A 15,466-nucleotide genomic window follows, 5' to 3' on the forward strand; every position below is an offset into this window, starting at 1 on the left:
CTTTGCTTATGCAGAAGCATGAGAAATACTCAAACACTAATGCAAGCCAGAATGAGCTCTTTTTGGGAGTTTAATGCTGTTGCTAAGGAAATACAACCATTTTTAACTTCTGATATTGCTCTGTGATCTTGAATTTAAAAGGAATTCAGTCTTTAGGACTCTACTGATTAATTCTGCAGGTTGCAGAAGTGATCCAGGTCCATGGCATTTCTCACATTGTTTCAATCTAAATGTTACCTGTGAAAAACTGCAGTAATGGAACCCTATTTTATGTAGTCTTTGTTACTGGAGAGAAGTTTTCTTCAGTATTTTTATCTGCAGTCAAAAGTGTTTGGTGTGGAAAAATTACCCAGTTACTGAAACAGAAATAAATTCTGAATAGCTACAGAGTTTAAATGAAAGTCAGATTGTTAATTATATCCTTTGGAAAAGATCTGTGTTATTAAAAGGTGGCAATTATCTCAACAGCAAAGTTGACAATAGTGCAGTTCCCACTGGGAAATAATATGCTTCCCTGAAGGGGCATGTGCCATGTCCTTCCCTGAACCATAATCCTTTCTACAGAATTTTATTTCCTCAATTTTGACCTTCAGAACAGGTCTGGTGACTTGTTTTAGTCTGTGATTGGCAAGTCTCAAAGCAAATTTCCTAACAGAAAGACAATTTATTGAACCACCAAGATATGTCCTACAATAAAGGTGGGGATGAATATCTCCTTTCCAAAGATAACAATTTTTAGAGGAGACATGGAACAACTTCTGAGTCTAAATATTCGCCAAGTTTGTGTCATACTAATGTCAAACCTACTTATTAAATATTTTGCAAGGTTAAAGAATATTCAACAGCAAAACCTGAGATAATACTTTTCAAGGTCACTTTCTAGATGTTGATATGTCAGGATTAAGGGTGACATTAAGGGTGATATGTAGGAGATATTTGGGGTTTTTAATCTTAAAATACTCTCTTCTACTTGTGTTCAAGATAATGTAGCATTTTCTATTGATTCTTCATACCCTGTGGTGATAAAAAATGCATACTTTGTAGAAAAATAATAAATCAGATTAAGATCTTTTCATGGGTCTGCCTGGAGGATTGGAAAGCAAAGACTGTTCTGACTTACTTATTAGCTGTTTGCTTACTTATTCAAAAACTGAGGATGCTGTACCAACCAAATAGGTATGAAATATCTTCATTCCTTTTTATATCAGCAATGTTTGTTAATGGAGAATTTAATGGTTGTCTTTCAATATGAGAAAACCACACTCTCCTCCCTCAGGTGGGAAGGGAACTTGCCACCAGATGTCATTTGCCCTGGGAAATTCAAAGCAGCCCTAATCACAGAATCGGGAATGGTGTGTAGTAAAGAGAGGAGGAAAAAGACGTTTTATACTGCATTATCACCTAGGGAAGCTTAATGATCAAGAAGAGAAAATGATAAGAAATAATGAGATGGATCCTTTCTTATGAGAACATAGGAGATATCTGGGATACAAGTACTGGTGGCCCTGAAAAGAAGACTGTGACTGTCTGCAGGGAATATGGAAAGGAGGTGTAAGTCATCGTTCCACAATTAAAACAGTTAAAAATTAACTTCTGTTCTTTTAAAGCCAGACCATGTGGAAAGTTATCTGATTCTTCTTACTGGACAGTCAAAATTGAATTTTCTCAATAACACCACAGAAGTTGCTTTCATTAAAAAAATGCTGCGTAGACAAGTTTGGACTGAATTTCTTGCTTAGGCGCTGGTCAAATAGATGCAGACACCTTTGCAATAATGCTGAAGTTCTCAGTCCTGGCACCTTAAAGAGCATCTAGTTGCAATGCCCCTGCCATGGGCAGGGGCACCTTCCACTAGACCAAGTTACTTAAAGCCTCATTCAACCTTGCCTTGAACACTTAGAGGGATGGGACATCTACAGCTTCTCTGGGCAGCCTGTATCACTGCTGCACCACTCACAGTAAAGAATTTCTTCCTAATATCTAATCTAAAGTTACACTCTCTCGGTTTGAATCCATTCCCCCTTATCCTGTCACTACATGCCCTTGTAAGAAGTCCCTCTCCATCTTTCCTGTAGGCTGTCTTCAGGTACTGGAAGGCTGCAACCTTCCAAGGTCACCCCAAAGCCTTCTCTTCTCCAGGCTGAAAAACCCCAATTCTTTTGGCCTTTCTTCTCACCGTGGGAGAGGTGCTTCATGCCTCTAATCATCTTGGTGGCCTCCTCTCAAGTCATTCCAAGAGGTCAATGTCCTTCCTGTGCTGGGACCCCAGAGCTGGATGCAGGGTTCCAGGTGGGGTCTCACCAGAGCAGAGCAGAGGGGCAGAATCCCCTCCCTGGCCCTGCTGCCCACGGTGCTCTGGATGCAGCCCAGGACACGTTTGGCTTTCTGGGCTGTGAGTGCCCATGGCTGGGTCATGTCCAGCCTCTCACCCACCAGCTCCCCAAGTCCCTCTTGGCAGGACTTCTTTTGGTCTGTACCTGGCCTGTGTTGATACCTGGGGGTTATGCTGACCCAGATGCAGCACCTTGCACTTGGGCTTGTTAAATTGCATGAGCTTTCCTTGGGCCCCCTTCTCAGGCATGTTCAGGTCCCTCTGGATGGCTTCCCATCCTCCACATGTGTCAGCTACACCACTCAGCTTGGGGTCATCTGCAAATTTGCTGAGGCTACACTCAATCCCTTTGACATTGATGAAGACATTAAACAATGCTGGTCCCAAGATAGACCCTAAAATGACACAACTTATGACTGATGTCCATCAGGAGCTGTTGACCACCACCCTTTGGATGTGATTGTCCAGCTAATTCCTTATCCACTGAACAGTCTGCCCATCAAATCCATCTTTCTCCAATTTAGAAAGAAAGATGTTGTGAAGGGACCGTGTCAAAGGCTTTACACAATTCCAGATAAACGACATCTGTGGCCCTTCCCTTGTCACTCTTGACCCTTGTAATCACTCCATCAGAGAAGGCCACTAGTTTGGTCAAGCAAGACTTGCCCTTTGTGAAGCTGCGCTGGTTGTATCTCATCACCTCCCTGTTCTCCATGAGCCTTAGCACAGCTTCTAGGAGAATCTGTTCCATGATCTTCCCAGGCACAGATGTGTGGCTGACAGGTCAGTAGTTCCCACAAAAATGAGTACATTTACTTTTTTACAGCTACCTGTAACTTCACCTGACTGCCTTGACTTTTTAAACATCAGTGGGAGTGGTTTGGCAACTACACAAGCCAGTTCCCTCAGGACTTGTCAGCCTTCTTCTCATCCATTGTTAACAGTTGCTACATTCTTTATTAGGGGCGGTTACACTTTCTTTGACCTTCCTTTTCTGGTTAGAAACAGAAAATCAGTGAATTATCTGTAATTCCTGTAATTGCCATTCTTACTCTCATTCCTTTTGATGCCTTGATCAAAGCCTTGTGGTAGCTCATGCTAAAAATCCATGTAACTGATAGTTCTTGTCTCAACAAAGTGCAATAATGCAGCCTGAAAGCACCTAATGATTGTAATAGGCAGTGGGTGTGTGCAGGGGAAGACCCAGTAAGTAACAATAACAACATCCCCTCTGTTCACTGTTTCAAAGTTCATTTGAGATGTGTTTGCTTCTGATTATTTAACACAGGAACAGTAGAGAGGACTAGAAATGCAGAAAGTTTTGCCAAGGAAATTAGGATCCAGCCATGAGTGATTCTGCTTGAAGGAAGGCTTATTGGGAAATATAACCATTGTGGAAACTAGGATAGCTACATGAAGAAATAAAAATTACAAGTAAATCTGATTTTTGCTTTTAAAGCTGCTGCTAATACTAGTGGTATCACTTAGTCATATAGGTTGCTACTTCTATAAAATAATAGGTTTAATATGCACCTAAAATAAACCTTCTAACTAAAAGTTCAAAATTAATGACTCATATTGCCTTAATTTTGTGTCTTACATTTTTAACATATTCCTTTTAATGTGCATTAAACAGACATTTTAATACTTTTTGTTAACAGTGAGTCTTTTTTTTCTGCCTTGAGCTACAAGGTTCATTCCAGATTTCTGCTACAATTTACTCATTTCTAAAATTCTACTTCAATACACTAAACTTTATTTAGAATTTGTTTATTTTTCTTCAGCTCTAGAATTTGAAAAGATCTGTCAAAGAAATCATAGTGAAATAAAAACTGCTGATGGAAATATTATTTCCATGCAATCCTTTGCTTATGTCTGCAAGGCACCACAAAAGTGGAACCAGAACCTATTGATGTGCTGAAGATTTCACAGTTTTCAGACCTTTTATTTCAGATTTTCCATAGACATTGATAAATATAATGAACAAAATCTTGTTTTGACTGTTTCTTACAATTATATTTGTTTTTCTATTTATTGCCAAGTAAAACTGATGTATTTTTCCTGACATGCATCAAGTGAACAGGTGTTGACACACTTTCCTCTGTCATAAACATCTCAGAAGCAAGAAATCTTTTAAAATATTTACAAATATCCAGGTTATCAGACCACTCGCCGCAACATGTTATTGGGTTTTATATTTTGTGGTTTGTTTTTTCTTCTCTCAGCTACTTAATCTAAAATAAATGTAATTCAAATTTTGTAGAGAAATTCTCCCTCAATAGGGACTGGTGGGCAATAGCTTTTTAAAGTATGAATATACTTTGATTTATATAAATTTTCCTGTAATATCTTCAACCTCTTCCTGGTGTTAATTGTTGCTATATTTCATCTTCTAGCACTTTAGGTTAAAACAGCATGGGAAAGACAGTCCTGTTTCACTGTGGTGATATAGCATGGTCAACACTTGCATACAAACAAGAACTGAAAGACTGCTTTCCAAAATTAAAAATAGCATGATGGATTGTTGATTACCATTCAGCATAACTTAAATGACAAAAATCCTTTTGATAACTTATACACCCACACCACAAGAACTTTGAAAGGTTTGAAAGGAGTGAAGTACGGTGATTCCACACTTAATGTTTTTGCTTCAGATTAGACTTGCATTGGTTTTCTTCATTTGTCTCCATTAAGGTTTTGGGAGGCTTTGCAGTTCAGTAATATACAGTTTTATTTGTTGTGTCACAAGCTTAATGACTAAGGAGTGAGCTTTGGGCATTTAACAAGCTTCCTCCAAGTATATTTGTAGTGTTGCTTTATTTTTAGTTTGTATGTTTATATCTAAATCCCATTTTAAATTTTATTTGATGTTTAAATCAATTCCACAAAAGTCATGTCTTTTGTCTGCTATTTAAATACCTGCTTCTGCTTTATCATTAAGTTTTTCTATGCATGATCGAATTCCCTCATAATAAAAATTTCATGGTGCATTATACAAGGAAGTAAAACAAGTAGGTTATTTCTGTCTGGAGGTTATAGCCATGATCATTATTCATGTGGCTCTCTGGAACTCTGTGTATAATTCTTGTTGGGTACACCTATATTACTTTGGTAGGTGTAGATGTGTTAAGAGTTCAGATTTGGTGTGTCAGGAATCTGGTTGATATCTGTGATTGCCTTTAGTGTATAACAAGGCTGACATGGACACAGACCAGAGGCTGGGAATCAAGATAACATCCTTTGATGAAGAAGAATTATCTAGAAAGTATGTTTCTTGAAAATTTATCAATAACCTCAAACATCAACTAGGGTGTTCTGTTTGTTTGTTTCAAACTATTTGCTTGTGCTTTGTTTGTCTTTCTTCCACACCTTTCATTTCTTTGGTGAGTCAATTAAATGAGTGTCGCGGGTTCGGTTTGCAACCGGGCAGAAACACCAATTTAGTGTAGTGGTTTGGTCCAAAATACTCATTACTGTTTATCTGCTGTGAGATAAGAGTTAGGAGAAATGCAAAGCAGGCACCAAACTTGAAAGAATATAAAGTTTATTAACAGACCTAAAAGAGGGAAGAAAAAAAAAATTATACCACCTTCAGAACTCTCCTCCTTCCCCCACCTTCCTCCCTTCTCCCACTGACAATGTGAAAAGACAACCCATAAGATATTCAGTCTGTTTACCACTGCCATAATAACCTTGTTTAGTCCATTTAGAAAGAGAAGTCTCTTCTTGCTCATGCTATGAAAACATTATCACAACGAGACAGCCACCTACTTCCAAATATTGTTCAGTCCATTTAGGAAGAGGAGTCTCTCTGCCTGCGTGTGAGTCCTTTCCCCCGACTTGCAGCTTTTCCCGCAACTGCTTTCGAGGGTCCACTCTTGAAGTTTCTTGGGGTACAATTTTAAGGTTGAGCCGTTCAAAAACAAAAACAGAGGCCCTTCTCCTTCCCTGGGAGCAAAGGGTCTTCATCATCTTCATCGTTAAGACTATCTCTGGAAGCATCTCTAGGTACTGAGGTTTTCTCCTTTCCCGTTTGGAGCAAAAGTCCTCATCTGGTTCATCTCTAGGGACTGAGGTTTTCCCCTTTCCCGTTTAGAGCAAAAGTCCTCATCTGGTTCATCTCTCCCTATCCAAACTTCTCATGAAATTACAGCTGTGTCAGCATCTGCCTATCTCAGCGCAGGTGCTTTTGCTTACGCGTTGAACACTCCACCCCCCATATCTTCATGAAATTACAACAGGATACTCTGATATATCATAGCTTCACAACAGAATTCCAGCTTTAAGCATCTCCTCTCTCTCTCTTCCCTCAGGTTTTCAGCTCTTCACAGCAGTAAAAGGGTTAATCTCACCTCGGCCTTGCAGCTTTGCAGCTGGAATGTTGAATTTTTCTTATCGCAGTGGAGAGGGGGGAGAGCCGAGCCGCTCCGGCTGCCCACGGCAAGGCAGTGGGGGGGGTTCCATGGCTGGAACAGGTCCATGGCTCCAGGATGGCCGTGGCCCGGCCCAGCCTGGCCCAAGCAGGGCCTGGCCGGGCCCGCTGGCCCCCACACGGGGCCCGCAGCCACCTGTGCCAGCGCCGGAAACGAGAGAGAGCTTGGAGGGGGAGTTTGCCTATTCTTAAATGTGGATCACAGAGGTGTTCACAACTTTAAGTGGCTTAGAGAATTGTCCATATTCAAACTGGCCAGCTGATAGGTTCTATCAGTTCCCAGAGGAAACTGTAAGCACCCCTTAGCAAGGACATCCCTTCCGGGACTATGCTTGCTAACCTATGACAATGAGGTATATTGCCCTTTTCTCAATGGTGATGTGGCTCTATGTCATTATTCGGGGTATTTTTACCAAATCAGTTTTGACATGAAGTCAAAGCTGCTACACATTTTGCCTGTGTGTTACATGAAAGATCTGTTTCGTTGCTTTTTCTGCTTGCATTTTACGACAATTATATGCAAATCAGTCTGGCAACAGATGAATGAAATGCATTGACCTATTTATTTACCTGAATACTTTTCCAAACCTTATCAGTGTGTAAGTGTCATGTGGAGAAATACAGACTTTTAATAACATTTGGTCAAACTTTTCAGATATTTGGAATGCTTCCTTAAAGCAGAAGTCCAAATGTGTTTACTGGAATTTTTCAATCAGATTTGTGATGTTAAGTATAGGTAATAGCAATTAAATTGGGGCTTTCAGGTTTGAAAGGGCAATTAGACAGGAAGAACACTAAAACATTATGTGACACTTTGTTTTGGGAAAGTGGGGATATAGAAAATAGGTAAAAGCATCCAATTAAATTGGACCAAAACTCATATTAACTCTTCAGCTCAGAATTGCACAGGAATAACTTGGACAATAAATTATATTAATATCTCCCTATTTGAAACACCTGTGTCAGGGTCCCTGCTGTCCTGACACCTTGAGAAGATTCTTGGGAATTTTTTGAGAATATTCTTGGAAATACTGAATGTTGGTAAATATTGATATAAAGGAATATTGGAAATATTCTTGGAAAAAATATTGTGGGAATATTTTGTGGAAGAATAGTTTAATTTGTGTTTTAAGAGTTCCAAACCTGTACAAACTTCCAACGGTTTCAATGGAATCTTCAATTTTTTAAGTACTCAAGAACTCAGCAACTGCTTTCATTTGTAGGACTTTTTCTTTCAAACCTTTCCTAATGCAAATTTCTTCATGTTTTTTTTAGGGCTAGTAATAACCTTAATGATAGAAAGTCTGTCTCTGAGACTCCAAGCCCTACAGATGTGTAGTTTTTTAGTCTGTGGGGCTTTATCTTCCATCTCTACTATTACCTCCCCATTTGCAGGGAATGTTGCTAAAACATGCTGATGTTCTGGTTCTGGACAATGGATAACCTCTAAGGAATGCTTTTTCCATCCCCTCACTTTGCTCTGCTTTCTACCCTTCTTGTCTGATACTCTCTTTAATATCCTTCTTCTAAACTTTTTGCACTTAATTCCTCCAAGATATTCTTCACATTTGTTATCCCTCATGTGCCTTAACTGCAGTTGCCCCTGTAGTTATTGCACATCTACTCATCTGTTCTTTGACTCCTGTGGTCTGATGCACTGACCAGAGTACTAAGACTTTCTATTTCTTTCAGTTCTCATTTTGTTCCTATGGAGTGGTCAAATAACTCATACATATTTCATTCTTCTGTTGACGTCATTGACCAGATGCAATCAACTTGTTCAGTGGCACCCACAGCACAAATCCCTAAAGCAACAGAAAACTGTAGTGCTCCACAGCAGTGGGGAAACATGTTCTCTGTGTTTCTTAAAATCTGGTAATGGTGAAATTCTTAGCAAATCAAAGTCTAATACTGATTCTTTTTTCTGTTTTCTGTTTTCTGTAAAGGTGCCTTGGCAATGTAATGGTCACTCTGAGTCACTAGTGTATCAGGGTATGTTTGGGAAGAGTCCTGGTTCTGCCAGGAAAGGTTCAGTCACAATTATTTTAGCTGTCCATACTGGGAATAGGCTCAAATAAAATAACAATATATAACCTTGCATCATTTTACAAACATCTTACACTGATGGTGTGACAGATGTCAAGTCCTACCTACTTATTACATTACTTTTTACATCTGTATGACACCATGTAGAAGTCCAGAGACCTGAAGTGATGCACTTGCCTGAGCACAGAAATCAAATCATAAAAGAGCCAGTGCTTGCACTATAACAATGTAGACATATTGGTACTGTGCCTGAGTGTCAAAGTTGGTGGTATTATCATAATTAGCTGTGTTCTGAGCATGTCTGGGATTATATTTAATTATACAGTGTACCATTTTACCTAAAGTAAACCAATGTTTTATTAAACTAACTGGAATTAGATTTCTCCATTTAAAGTGTTTCTAATTTAAAAGGTTCATTTTGGAAAGACTCTTCAAAACTGAGCTAATTAGCTGGGATTGCCTATTTGAATGCTGAACAAAATGCATGAAATTTGCCCAAAATAAGTTAAAAATAATTGAACCAGCTGTAAAAAAATATTAGTTTTTCTATGATTGCTCATGCAGAATATTTTTTGGTAAAATTATTTTATAAAGCAGTCTATCAGTTTTTCATATACTTACAATAATATGCTCATCTAATTCTAAAAGCAAATGTTGATATTATTACTGAACTGACTCACTCAAAAGAAAACCCCAAAGCAAACAAACACAAAAATCAGAACCCAGACCCTTTTTCCCCAAAATTTTCAATGTATGAATAGATTATACAATTTATAAATGGATTACAATTTGAGAAAGCTTTCTGAAAATATCCTCTAAATTACTTAGATTTTCTTTTCCTTTAGGAATCCTATCTGTAAACCTGTTTCTGATGAGAAGTAACTATAGTAACATGTTCATCTGATTTACCTTTAATCATGAAGTTGTAACACTTTGGGGCTCATAAGAAGAGTCAACTCATACATTATCATGAACAGCAGCTAGTTCTTCAGGTCCTCATATTTGTCAGGAGGCACTGAGGGCTGAATGCTCCTTAAACAGTGAGGGGAGACAAGGAGTACACCCCAACCAGAAGGCCTTTGAGTGGGACTGGACTGAAATACATCACCCCAGAGAGGCTGGGTAGGGCCAGTAAGGGCTGGTAGAGCCCTCATGGCCCTGACAGTATTCCTCTATAATATTTTAGTTGTTAGCATATTGACATTATTAAAACTCTATGTAACTGTAAGAATGTTCTTACATTGTTGGTTTTTGTTATCTACAGTATAATTTTTAAAATGGCATCAAAAATCACTGTAAACTGAAGTTTGCATCAAGAGAGTAACAGATCTGGTCATCCAGAAAGAAAATTACCCAGTGTTTTTATGCTTTAGGTATATTTGTATTCCTATGACTGATATTCATTGCCCTTTATACTCTTACAGATCAATAATTCCACTGATTTCAGCTAAGTCTTCCCTGAATGTCTAGATCCTCTGAGTAGACTATATTTGAACTCCTTGAACCTCTGTCTTTAGGCACTTCCTATGTAAAATAAAGTGCAGGTAAACCATGTAGATGAAATGCTGGACTGCTTAAATTGATAGGAGTTTTGCCACTGTGTTTTCTTTGGTCCAGAATTTAGGCTTGCTGCTCTGTATTTTTCATCCAGAAACTGAGGAATATAGATTTAAGTTCTTAACTGCTTCATCCCTCTTTTTTATCTTTTGTATAAGACAAGGAAAGAAAAAGTAGGAAGGCTTGGCTCACCTATCTTTTCATTATCCTGTATTTCAGAATTTGATATTCAACGTTCTTTTTTAAAAATTAGAACCTGAGACGCATATTTTAGCCTGAGATTTGTGTTAAGTATTTTCCTATGGTGAAAGGAAAGAAACCTTCAGATCAGATTGGGATAAGTTTTTGTGAGTGTAAGTTCCCAAACTTTTGCTAAACTGGCAAAAATAGGCATGGCAGTATCCTCCCTTGCTAAGGGTGAGACTGTTCTAACTGAGAAGACTTTTCACCAAGTGGTGACTAAGCAAAAGTGAAAAGGGCTCCTTAAAAGCCTTTGGCTTTGCAGATGCCTATTAGGACACCTGCCTTTCCCAGAGCAGCAGTTACCTGGGCTAAAGATTTTCAAAGGAGCTTAAGGAAAGTGGAAATCAAGTGTTGAGATAAAGGTCCTTAGCAGCTGCTTTTGTTGCCAGAAGCTCCCTTGATTGCATCATATGTTTAGCTCAAACTAGTAAAATTGAACACTGTGTCTCATTGATAATTATAGCTTTTTATCTAGAAGATGGGCAAGCCAAACAGTGACTTTCATCTGCCAGACTCTGTGATGCAGAGCTAATTGGCAGAATGTTAGAGAGGTCATAGCATAGTCCAGTGAGAGATTAAATACACCTGAACTCTTTGAAATTAACTCAGAATCATTTCAGACTTCCCAGGGAACCGATTATCATTTAAAGTTAATAATCATAGTGAAAACAACTGGGAAGAGTGTTTCTCTTTCTACAAGAAAGCCCTGGATTCAAAGGAAAGGACTGTAAGGTCTGGAAAATTTTAATGAAAACCTAAAGCATCATTCAGGTTAAAATTAAGTCTTTATCTATAAAGATAGACGTAGTGATATAGTCTCTTTAAGTCCTTTCCTTCTCATCTAAAAAACTTTCAAGAAGAGCAAGAACCAATATATTAAGAGACATACACAAGAGGTTTATTTAAAATTATATGCTCAGTCCAGGGATGACCAATAATGGATGCCCGGGGAAGAATCTAAGAACATAACAAGTATATAATAAATTTCCCAAATATCTTCCTAGCCCTTAGTCATTCCTACCTAAGACACATCCCCAGGTGTTTCTGTCAGAGGACTTACTGCTGTTGGATAAACATACATAGTCATACTGAGTGCTAGCAAACTGCCTGAAGCGTGTGGTTTTAGGTGATTCCAGGGAGAAAAGTGCCTCTCTGCAGCAGCAGTCACAATCCTACTTTTTCTGTTCTCTCATGCACCCACCCCACTCCAGTGAGAGCATGACTAGTGAGCTTGCTCTTTTTTTCTTAGGCTGTTTCTCTTGGCTCTCTGTTGAAGCTCTTCCCCTTTCCTGTGCATCTGTGCTTCCCCTGGAGGAGTGCATCTGGCTCCTCATTCTTCAAGAAGCAAAATTCAATTATTTCTGAGATTTTTTTATGCTGGCTTTGGACACAGGATAAGCGTCAAATGCTTAAACCTAGCTGGATGCTGAGAGCCGTGTAGTCATCCTGCAAATTGACTCCAAAATTGTTAAAACTGTATTTAACATTGTAAAGTGTTTGTCTCCTTGCTGTATGTTTGAGCCTAAGAGTACCTCTAAGGTACTACTGGCAGTGGATCAGGGTTCTCTGTTAGATCTCACCTTCCAGTGCTCTCTTTCATTGCTGTTTTGGGAGTAAAAATTCTCTTTATCTTCAAAGGAATTCATTTCTGTGTTTGTAAGGTTTCAGTAAGTGCAATGCAAATATTATAGATTGTGCAGATTAATAGAATAATGCAATATAGTGTTGGTTAGGTAGTTAGAAAAGTAAAGGTTAACAATATATGGGAAAGGCTAGTGAAACAGATTGGCGTTAAGGTTTTTTGAATTTGGAACTTCATAATATTGACAGGAAATTAAATCCAAATTAAATAAATCAAGTTCAAATCTGATTTCTAAAGCAAGGATTGTATGCACAAAGATTTCAAGTTTAAAATAGTATTCTTGGTATTCTTTAATATAAAATTTTGACTTTTAAAATATTAATGAAATTATAAGAAAGGCCTATTATGCTTGACACAACTTCCCTCTCAGCATGCATGTTTATATTAAGTTCTAACTTAATTTTACCTCAATTTTTTGTTCTCTCATTTATTGTCTCATACATGTTTCCCAGGATAGCCCACTGGTCTTACAGTCTGACAGAAATGTAACAGTGAATGCAAGAAATCACATGGGACAGTTAACTGGACAACTGACAGTAGGTGAGTGTTCTTTATTGACTGTTATATTTATCAGTTTAGCTTTATTAATAGGTTTCATTAATTAACATCACATATAAAATATTCCCTGAAAAGCCATGGAATAAAATCTCATCACCATATTCAAGCAAAACCCACTGCATACAACGGATCATAAGAGCATGATTCAGCATTAGCTCAAGGAAGAAAAAGTAGAAATGCCTCAAAATAGCTAAAACAGCTTAATGAAAAGTTATTATTTTTGAGACTACTGTAACAAAACAAACCGAAAAAGCCTAAGCAAAATATGTTTCAACAACACTTTCAGTGGGAAAATAACCATAATTTTCTTACAATTTCTGTCAGTCTTCCATTACTTCAGTTGTAATTGCTTTGTCCCTGTCACTTTTGTAAGGCATTTGTATCAGTACAAATTCAAAGTAGTTGGAGTAACAGAATGTAAAAAACCAGAAAAAAACCCCAAAAATCGAAATGCCTTCCTAGTCACTGCAAAATTTAAATGAAAAGTTAACATACTGGCAGTCATTCATTAAAATGGATATTTCACAAATTATAAAATACAGCTGTTCCAAACGAAATAGAAATAAAAAATCCTTTACTTATCTTACTTATCTGTTTCAATCACCATATATTTTCCCCTGCTTTTATGAAGTTTACTGTGTTATCTTTGGTTTTAGTACAAATCATACTTCTTGAGTTAATAAATATGAAGTAATATTTTTTATATTTTCTGAAATAGGAGAGTACTGATATTAATTTATTTTTAAGAATATTAGGCCAAAAATTCACTGAAAAGTAACATATTCATTCTGATACAAAACAATATTTATTGACTGGGAATGAGATAAAATATATAACAACATACATGTGTAAGACCTTAGTGTATAAAATTCAAGGAGACACCCCTTAGACTCTATGTGTTTTCATTTTTTTCACTTTACTTCTGGATTAAGATGTGTTTTATTCATTGTTTTTTTCTCATGTGCTGGGGGTATGCCCACAAACAATTTTAAGTTAAACTCTAGTTGTAATCTATACTAAGTTTTCATACTGACTGGAGACAGTGGCTTCTAGTTGTAAAAATCTTTGGCAAGTGCACCCAGTGACACACCATCTGCACTGATTTCCCTGAATGACCACATCGAATGGGTGTGCAAGGGTAACCAGACTTGCTAGCAGGTACAGATGAAGAAAATTAAGCTAACACCTGTTCTGGCCGTATTGTACTTGCCCAGTGCAATTAGGGAACACCATTCTCTATCATCTGGTAATTCTATTGTTAAAACCTCTACTTCAGCTGGTAATTGCTAAAAGGTGAGTTGCCCATGGCAGACATTCACATTGGATGACATAGATATAATATTTTAATCACTGACGTTATTCTGGCTGAGTGAACCCAGCACAGAAGATAAGTGTGAATGTATTGAGACTGACCTACTTAAAGGCATCACGCTAGAGGTTAATATTCTAAAAACATGAAGGCCTGAAAAAACCCTGTGTTTTTATGTTACCATCATTAGGGTGAACACCTTAAACTTCTTGGTGTGCAGCTGATGCAGTCTCTGGAGAGCAGAAGCTTGTTAAACTGCAATATGTATTTACATTATTTCTTAATCTATCTTCCTCTATATTTCATATATGGCCTTCACTATTTCTTATATCAGTATAAAAATCTTATTTATTATTTTGCAAACCTCCTGTACAGCATTGGATGCATGTTAAAATATTCCTTATCTCTTATTAAATATTTTTTACTTAGTAAAGACAGTCACAACTGACAGTAGAATCAGTAAAACCTGGACCTTCTACTATTAGAAATCAAAGAAGTTAACAGGAACCTAAAAATAAAAATATATTTTTAATGCACTCAGTTCTAAACTTTTTGTTGTGTAAGACAGAACAGAGAAAGACAAGTTTTTACTTTTGCCTAGGTAAAAGTATGGCCATATTTGCTGAAAGAAAGGGAGAGGACTTTTCTGTGCGGGGTTTGCTGACATAAGAAAATATACTTTTCTATTAGTTGTAAATGCGCCCCTGAAAGTCCCTGTCTTTAAAAATGCTCTCTGTCCATTCACTAGTGCTGTGTGCTGAAGCAGCTGTTTGTGTGGCTGCCCAGTGAAAGGAATGAAAGTAAACAGTGAGGAGAAATGTTTTAAACAACAAAAAAAAGCAAATTATTATGTCTTGGGGGAAAAAATTTTCTTGTTAACAACTTTGCATGTCATTATCTGTTCAGCCTTTAAAGAGTTGAATAATAATCATGAAAAAACATATAGACTACAAGTTTATATGCATGGCAGGAGCATTCTACAAAGAAGGATGCCAGTGCATTCAGAAGCATGATAATGCACTTTTTATACATGTGATATCATTGGCATTTTATCCACATTTCACAGGACTGAAGTGATGTCACAAACCAGCAAATAGGCTGGTCTCATCTTTGGCAACCAAATTGCTGCTCATGTCAAATTTTAGGACAACTAAAAATTCTTTCTGTGGTGTTTGTGCCATGTAAGACTAGGAAAGCCTTAAGAGCATATAATTAGAACTGTAATGGGAAGATGGATTAATGTAAAAAAGTTGTATTGTGGCTAGGAGGAAGAAGGCTATATGTTCACTCAGGGAGATGGAAAAATCCAGTGAAACTATTAACAGGTATTCAATTCTGTGGAAACTA

At 37.6% G+C, this 15,466-nt stretch overlaps 1 protein-coding gene across 3 annotated transcripts in view; it reads left to right on the plus strand.

Annotated features, from left to right (window-relative positions):
• SGCZ (sarcoglycan zeta) overlaps positions 1-15,466 on the plus strand; it is a gene marked incomplete at both ends in the record, with an annotated part of 410,467 nt that overhangs the window by 329,021 nt on the left and 65,980 nt on the right. For all 3 annotated transcript variants that reach the window (XM_082281321.1, XM_082281323.1, XM_082281322.1), the window contains one exon: positions 12,705-12,792. In XM_082281321.1, coding sequence (XP_082137447.1) covers positions 12,705-12,792 — 88 coding nt within the window. The remainder of the gene's footprint in view (positions 1-12,704; positions 12,793-15,466) is intronic.

The sequence above is a fragment of the Coloeus monedula genome (genome assembly GCF_965178545.1).
Source record: "Coloeus monedula genome assembly, chromosome: 5".
NCBI lineage: Eukaryota > Metazoa > Chordata > Aves > Passeriformes > Corvidae > Coloeus > Coloeus monedula.